The following is a 9,015-nucleotide window of genomic DNA, read 5'->3' on the forward strand; positions in this document are numbered from 1 at the left end:
TGTGTGTGTGTGTGTGTGTGTGTGTGTGTGTGTGTGTGTGTGTGTGTGTGTGTGTGTGTGTTTTTGCATGGCGCCAGAACCAGTGAGGTTGCCATATAACTTGCAAGACTAAAGAACCCTCTTGATTGAATTTGAATATAACAGAAATGGAGGCAGATTTATGCAAGATATTGAGAAGTTAAAGTATGAAAGAAGAGACAATAACAGGTTTCTTGCTGCAGAGAAAATATATGGCTACCTCACATTATATAATAGTGGGTGGGAATATTGTGGATGGAACTGGAAAGAAAAATAATGATGGCAAAGTGTCACAATGTGCCCACAGGATGCAAGATGATTAGACAAGAATGTATGTATCAGTGTATCTCAAGAGAGTTTTGACTGCTAGCAGAGACTGTGTCTGAGAGACAAGTACCAAACCAATGCCAGATAAATACAATGATATTCAATATTTAACAAGAACACAGACATTTATTATTATTTTGCCTTTTTGTGCATCATATGGGCAAGCTTCAGAGATCTCTGCCATATGATGAAATGTATTTAAAAATGTGGTCTTAAAAATAAATAACACTATGACAGTTCTTTTCTTACACTTAAACTGGAATATTTTCTCCACTGATAGTTATATGAAGCAAATCAAAGTGTATATCATAGCTACTTGTAAATGTATTAAGGAGAAAAGTTTAGCCTTTATATCATTTTATCTGGTATCCAAGAAGTTGATAAACACTTGAAACAATTTTGAGCATTAAGGGTGCTGAATTATTAGAAAACTGTTTTTGCAACATAAATAACATTCAATTTTTAAAAGATCCATCTGAAATATATGGAAACTCAAAATGCCTTAACAGATATTGCATTGTTGGAACACACCAAATAAATATGCAATGCCATGTGGCCAATTGGTGAGCCAATTAAGGACAAGTGCACAGGATTTATGAAGATATCACAGTTTTTAATGGAGAGAAATTGAATGACTCTGCAGGAGGGCAGTAACTTAGGTTAAAACTCACAAATTTCCAGTCAAATATCAATGTAATAACTAGCAATCACTAAGCACATAGTTTTTAATGTTCTTTTATCAATTTTGTTACGTATTTTCATTAAATTTCTTAAAATATTTCTTATTAAAATGTGGTTATGTTCAAAGAATAAAGGAATTATTGCCTTTAATCAAGAAATTTTTTCTTTATTACAGCTTTCAATGTTATTTTAGAAATTTATATGATGGGGCAGTAAGTCATTTATGATTCCATAAAGAGGTTAATGATATAAGAAGTTTGGTGACCCCTGTATTAGAATAATTAATTGTACAGAAAGTGTGTGCTCAATGAAATTGTAAATGTTGCCATTAGCTCAGACTTTAAAGACAAAGAATATATTCCATGGTAAAAAAATTTCTACAAAGATTAATAAAATTTAACAGAACTTACCGCCACTAGTGTATACCTCTAATTGACGGTTGATATTGGACTTCTCAACAAGGGAATGAAGAGCGTTAAGGACACTGTGAACATTCCAAACCTACAACAAACAGTAAAGACAATGAAGAAGCAAGCTTTCAAAAAACAAGATGCTATACAAAAAAGTATAGTATGTGTATGCACAGACACTGTAGAAATTATTTTGTAAAATTCTTACAAATACACAAAACATAATAAAGATCAAACTAACCTTAGGATTTCTCTGCAATGCACTTTTCTCTTGAGGTGTTCTTTGTTCAATCGCAGATCTATAGATTGTGAATGACTGAAACTGTAAGAGAAGAAAATATTGAGTGAATAAATCATCTCTGGCATTAATATCTTTGTTAGGCCAAACATGCTTCTTGCCACAAAAAATTATTTATCGTTGGTCAGTTGTTCCCATATACTTTTTTCGTATATTTGATAACAGCCAATGTGATGAGGGAAATTAGGCTGTTTGGGACTTGAACTTTATAGGGGTCTTGTGAGCTACTTGGCAACCTCACAAGCACTGATGTCACAAGAAAAAAAAAACTCAGTACACTCTAAAGTAGTTGGTTTAAAAAAGGGCATCCAGCAGTAGAAACCATGCCAAAACATACATTGGAGTTTGATGCAGTCCTCCAGTCCTGTCAAACCACTCAACCCATGCCAGCATGGAGGATGGATATTAAATGATGACAACGATGGGCAACCTTTGATTTTAATCTTCCAGAAAAACAGTCTGGCTATGAGGAAATATTACCTTGCTTGGAAAGGTACCTGGCCATAGAAAATCTGCCTGGGATAAAACAACTTGAAAGGAACTCCTTTCAATGATAGGTACAAGAAAAGAAAAAGAAAAGTATATACATATGTTTTGAAGTAGGCCTACCTGATAAATAAACTCATCGATGATGTCCCATAACCATTGGTTAGGTAAATCCAAAGGAACCGGTTCATTATCGTCTAGAGACACAGGAAATTAATAACAAAAAGTTTAATACTAGAACATTTAAGGCACTTTTAGGATGTTGACATTTAAAGAACCAGATTATTAGATTGGCTGACTAGGAGTTTTTTTTTTGTGTGTGTGTGTGTGAGAGTAAACTAGGCTTGTTTTATGAGTTATTTCATGTCTATAACCGTCTACCATACACACAAGATACAAATCTTCCATTTCATGTTTCTCTACAATATAACAATACATCTTTGATACTTCAGTCGCTCCAGTTCTACTTTCACATCTTTGCAACATCACACATATACTATAAATCCTTTAAGTCCTGATCGATAACAAAATAATTTGTGCAAATAAGAATGCTTGCTGACAGCCAATCATATTCAAGAGATTATTGTTCTACTATTCCTTATAAAACACTATATTACTGGTTTATGCATTTAGTTGCAATGGAAATTTCTTATGGCGACCAGTTAAAAACCCAATTCACAATTATAAGTAACTTGATATGCAAATTTAGTATATAATAGCTAGATCAAGCTACTTTTACCCTGGGAAATTAATCAAAGGATTATGAAAGAAATGACAGGATATTATTACTAAGAGGTGAGATGTTTATGTCTAACACTGTACCACAAAAAGGGTCATAGAATTTCGATGAGTACTGCTAGTTAAATATTATACAAGTAAGCAAGCAAAATTATTTCGTAATTACTACTGAAAATTATATAGAACACTTCTCAGTGTTTCAGTTTTATCAAAATTTCAATTGCAAATGTCTTTACAGACAGCTTACTGAGGGGTACAGACCAAAAATCAAGCAAAGATATAAATATACTTACTCAGAATATAATTGAAAAGACTACAGTAGTTGAAATAGGAATCAATTCTATGCTGCAATGTTGTTTTTGTCTGCAAGAAACAATAAGATTTGGTTGAATTTCTTCTAAATATATTAATAAAACTATTTATCCTGAAGGGCAGTATATATATATATATATATATATATTTTTATTCATTTTTTAATCATCAACAGTTATATACACACTGATCTACAGACAGATGCCGGAACACTAACAAAAGCATAACAGTCACAATTGAAGCCAATGAAAGAAATTTGGGTAATTTAAGAATTAAGGAAGCTTTACTCATACACAGATTAGGACCCCAAATTAACAACAGGCTGGAGGTTGGTAATCAATATATTATTTAGCTACATCTGGATGTGTGTAGGTTAATTCTTAATAACATGCTCATATATTGTTTATATCAAAAAAAAAAAAAAAAAAAAAAAAAAAAAAAAAAAAAAAAAAAAAAAAAAGAGAAGCTTCATGTATAACACATAGCTTAGAAGCAGCGCTACAGATTTACCAACACACACGAGATTGAAACATAGCCGACTTCACGCACTTCTCATGAGGGATCCCGGAAGGAGCTTCGTGAGACCACTACTGAGACGCTTCCGAAAATAAAGAAAAGCCGTTGGAAAACAGTTTATAGCAGAGACTCCATCTAAGAATATCTGAAGAAGGAATTGTATTCCGAAATATCGGACTCTAGATAACTAAATTACAACAGGTATATAGTCCATTTTTTGTATTATAGTGCATTGTTGTACCATTCAAAACTTTTTATTCTTTAAAATTTGTAAATTTTTTGACTTAAGCAATGATAATGTTATGTTTGTGTAAGTTTGAAAAGCTCTAAATTCTTGAGCTCACATCTCAAACTTTTTTTGTCAACACAGATGACCACAAGCTTCAATGAATTCTAGTTATTTGTTATTTCTCAGAAGGCAAGAGTTAATGGATTCACTAATTGTCTTCTGAAAATGGCTAACAATGTGACTAAAAATTCAGTCAACTGTTACTATTTTGTCTCTCCCCTAAATTAATCAAATGTTCTAAAAGAGAATACAACAGTTGAACAACAAAGTAATTTGGAATGTTTCAGTCATTTATTCAAACAATAAAACTGTGTTTGTACTTACTGGAACTCTGGCATACAAATGACGATAGTAGAGCTCTCTGTACAAGGTGAGAAATAGTTCATCTGTAAATAAATAAATAAATAAATATGCTGTGTGTAAACATATATGCATATTTCCAATTTCATTAAGCATATACAATTTGCATTAACCTTCTGTCTACCAATGGGTCCATTTCAGTTTTTTCAGTTGCTTTTTCCTACTGTTTAAATTATTTGATTCTGCTGATTTCTTGTGACTTATTTTTTCAACTCTCTTTTAGGTGTCAAATAGCAAATTTTCCATATGTTTATAAAAGCTAGAAAATTTCACTTTATACATTAATTAACATATGGATCCATTGGACCCCCGAATTAAATTCAGACAATACTTTTGTCATTCTAAACAGAATAAAAGCAGTATCAAATATCATCTTCCTAGATATTTATCAGATATAAAATAGATAAAATTGTATTCAATTTATCTTCTGAATTTTAGATAAAACAGGAGAAATTACGAAAATTTTACTATAAATTTGTGTGGTATTGTATCACCTTTTATCTGCTAGGTGATGCAATATTTCTATATGACAATGCAATTCTTACAATATATTGCATCATCTTTCAGGAGAGTATAAATATATGAGAGCAATATCTGTCTTTGGTCTGCTATCAAGTTTCATATAGTTCAGTTGTGCTTTTCAATATGCCTAGATGTGAAAACTTGAGTGAAGACCAAATATCGAAAAGATTGTTGGAATTAGATGAAGAATGGGAAGAAGATAGTAATGATTCCTTCTATTGCTCTGAAGATGATGGTGAAAGTGATTGTGTGCTGGACAGTTTAGGTTCTGTGTCATCAGATGATGAAGATACTAAAAAACAATAGGAATCTTGCAATATTGTGCACCAAGATTGTGGACCATCCCGTTTTGTTAAAAGGTCTTGCGATAGCATTTAAACATGTTTTACTATCTTTATACACCAGAATCTTCTTGAAGTAATTTGTAAATGGACAAATGTTGAAGGTCAGGTTGTTTACAAAAATAAATGGAAGGGAAATTGATCACTCTGAACTAAAGAAATTTATTAGACTGATTATTCTTATAGGTGTTTATAAATCTAAACATGAAAATGTCACACAGTTATGGATTTAAGAAGATGGCTGCCCAATATGAGCTGGGGAAGATTTCAACAGTTTTTACAAGTATTGCGTTTTTGATGATGCTAGTGCAAGAAGAAAAAAGAGAAGTGATGATAAATTGGAGCCCATAAGAGAAGTATTCGAAACGTGGAATCAGAATTTGCAAGATGGATATGTTCCAAGTTCATGCATGACAGTTGATGAAAAATTAATTTCATTCAGAGGGCACAGCCCATTCTGGGTATATATTCCTTCAAAACCAGGGAAATATGGAATCAAAATTTGGGCAATATGCGACAGTGAAGCATCTTATGTCTGGAAAATGCAAATCTACACTGGAAAAGACCCAGTAAAAGGGAGAGAGACAAATCAAAGTTCAAGAGTTGTTGAAGACCTAGTAAAAGAACTTGAAAATACTGGTTACAATATCATCATCATCGTTTAACATCCATTTTCCATGCTGGCATGGGTTGGACAGTTTGATTGGGGACTGGCAAGCCAGAAGGCCGCACCAGGCTCCAATCTGATCTGGCAATGTTTCTACAGCTGGATGCCCTTCCTAACACCAACCACTCCGAGAGTGTAGTGGGTGCCTTTTACGTGCCACCGGCATGGGAGCCAGTCAGGCTAATATAACTTGTGATAAATTTTTTAACAAGTCAAGGATTGGCTCAAAAGCTGCTTAGCATGAAAACTACTTTAGTTGGAACAATTAGAAAGAACAGAGTTGAACTTCCAAGTGATTTCGCAAATGGAAAAGAAAGAGAAATTAACAGCACAATATTTGGATTTCAAAAGGATTCTATGATCCTATCTTTTTGTCCCAAGAAAAATTATGTAGTCACCCTTATGAGTATAATGTGCTCTCAGCCTTCAATTGATTCAAAAAGTGCTAGAAAGAACCCTAAAGTTGTAAAATGTTACAACAAAACAAAAGGAGGAGTAAATACCCTCAAAGAATGACTTGAAGATGGCCTATGGTTATATTTGAAAAATTGATTGATATAAGTGCAGTGAATGCTTTCATTGTTGCTAAACAGCTTCGCTTGCAAAGTTTCAAACATAAAAGAAGACAGTGCCTAATTCAGTTAGGAAAGGAACGAACATTTCAAACAATCTTCTTGTTCCGCTAACATTTCTCAACCAAACAAGAAAAGAAGACTATCTTCAACTTCATTTGAGATTACTCAGCCAAAGAAAAAAGGAAGGTGTTCTTTGTGTGGCCCAAAAAAAGACAGGAAAACTTGTACTACATGTAAGAATTGTAATATCCATGTTTGCCAAGAACATTCCAATGTTGTCTGCATTCACTGCCATGAAGAGCTGTGATTCAGTATTTTTGTCATTTTTAAAATTTATACTATATTCTGTAAGCTGTATCTTTTTTATTAAAATTTCTGAGAAACAATAATTCTTCATTCACCTGATAGCATATATAATGTAGCTAAGAAATAGTGGTAGTCTGAATAAAATTTAATTAAAAGAAAAATACTGGGTCCATTGGACCCAGTTGGTAATTAGTGACATACATTTTCTCTGGTAGACCAAGGGTTAACCAAGGTAAAAATCAAGGCATTTTCACTTACCATTCACAATATTTGACACTGCTGCAGTTTCTGGCCAGGGAGTGTTCCGGAAGTAACGGTCAGTCAACTTATTGAATCTGTAAAATGAAATAGTCTGTTTGAACCGCACACATATGATCTTGGTGTGGAAGAGTTCTATGAACACACCTACTTCTAGTCCTTAGGAAAACAGCATAAGTATTGTAATAACTAGTTTCTGGCTTCAGTTAACTTTACTGTTCCACTGGGAAATTGTATTATATAGCTCAATTAAAAATAGCTCCTTTAACTGACAGGTGGATCTTCCCCTCCCTCAGGTAGATGGCCCCGCTCAATCTGTAGAAAAGGTGTAGGTAGAAGTAACTTCATAAGATGCACCCAGTGTAAGCTTTAGACACACAAAATGTGCAGCAACATCAAAGGAAGATTAACAGAGAAACTAACTTTTATATGCGGAAGGTGCACAGGTATAATAAATGCTGAAAAAATGTGGAAAATAGATATCTATCAACTACCAGGGAAGCAAGGTAGCGGTAGTAGATAGCTTCCGGTATCTAGGCAACCAGGTTAGTAGTGGAGGTGGTTGTTCTGAGAGCGTAGCTGTGAGAATAAGATTAGGCTGGACAAAGTTCAGAGAGCTCCTACCCCTGCTGACAACAAAGGGCCTCTCTCTCAGAGTGAAAGGTAGATTGTTTGATGTCTGTGTGTGAACAGCTATGCTGCATGGCAGTGAAATGTGGACTATGACAGCCAAGGACATGCGTAGGCTTGAGAGAAATGAAGCCAGTATGGATGTGCAATGTCAGTGAGCATGTTCAACAGAGTGCAAACATCTTGAGAAAAGTTAGGCATAAGAAGAATCAGATGTGTGCAAGAGAGACAACCGTCCTGGTATAGTCATGTGATGTGTATGGACGAGGACAGTTGCATAAAGAAGAGCCAATCTTTAACTGTGAAAGGGACCTGTGGTAGAGGTAGACCCAGGAAGACATGGGATGAGGTGGTGATGCATGACCTTCAAACTTTGAACCTCACAGAGGCAATGACTAGTGACAGAGACCTTTGGCGATGTGCTCTACTGAAGAGAACCTGTCATGCCAAGTACACTTGTGCTGGTGGCATGTAAAGAAAAAAAACCAACCTTTTGAACACCAGGCAAAGTGACTGAGTTCCTTTCGAGCAGGAACCATGGAGGTGAAGTGGCCGAGTTCCTTTCGAGCAGGCCTCAAGGAGGCAAAGTGGCTGAGTTCCTTTTGAGCACTGAGCCTCATGGTTGAAAAGTGGCCAAGCTCTTGAGCTGTATTGAGGCAAAGTGACTGAATTCCTTTTAAATGGGCCTCACGGAGGTGAGGCAGCTGAGTTCCTTTCAAGCAGTGGGCCTCATGGAGGCAAAGTGGCTGAGGTCCTTTCGAGTGCTGGGCCTCACAGAGGCAACAGTCAAGACCTTTGGCATTATGTTGTGCTTGAGAAGAAAACCCATCAAACCGAGCAAAATTGCAGTTGTGGCAGATAATGGTATCATGCAAATTGCACCCATGCCAGTTGCATATAAAAGCACCCATTACTCTCAGAGTGGTTGGTGTTAGGAAAGACACCGAGCTATAGAAAACCATGCCAAATCAGACTGGATCCTGGCACAGCCTTCCAGCATGCCAGCCCATGCCAGCATGGAGAATGGATGTAAATTATTATGACAGTAAAGAAATTTTTTTTTTTAATATCGAAGCATATTTATATTTTTGAAAAAGAAATTATCCTAGAATATAATTTAATGCAAGTGCATTTTTATTGTAATATATCAAGGTTGATTTTCTTATTTATTCCTCTGGAGTCAGAAAGAAACATCAATTGAATTCAAATTTACATAAAGTTAACATTCACCAAAGATTAACACACACACGCACACACACACACATATATATGTCGCCTTTC

General features: G+C 34.9%; 1 protein-coding gene across 1 annotated transcript in view; it reads right to left on the reverse strand.

Annotated features, from left to right (window-relative positions):
• LOC106868606 (eukaryotic translation initiation factor 3 subunit L-like) overlaps positions 1–9,015 on the reverse strand; it is a 43,096-nt gene that overhangs the window by 25,600 nt on the left and 8,481 nt on the right. Inside the window, exons 4-9 of the mRNA XM_052969414.1 lie at positions 7,105–7,181; positions 4,400–4,461; positions 3,252–3,321; positions 2,344–2,417; positions 1,678–1,758; positions 1,437–1,527 (exon numbers count right to left, since the gene is read on the reverse strand). Of these exons, the coding sequence (XP_052825374.1) occupies positions 1,437–1,527; positions 1,678–1,758; positions 2,344–2,417; positions 3,252–3,321; positions 4,400–4,461; positions 7,105–7,181 (455 nt within the window). The remainder of the gene's footprint in view (positions 1–1,436; positions 1,528–1,677; positions 1,759–2,343; positions 2,418–3,251; positions 3,322–4,399; positions 4,462–7,104; positions 7,182–9,015) is intronic.

The sequence above is a fragment of the Octopus bimaculoides genome, chromosome 7 (genome assembly GCF_001194135.2).
Source record: "Octopus bimaculoides isolate UCB-OBI-ISO-001 chromosome 7, ASM119413v2, whole genome shotgun sequence".
Lineage (NCBI taxonomy): Eukaryota > Metazoa > Mollusca > Cephalopoda > Octopoda > Octopodidae > Octopus > Octopus bimaculoides.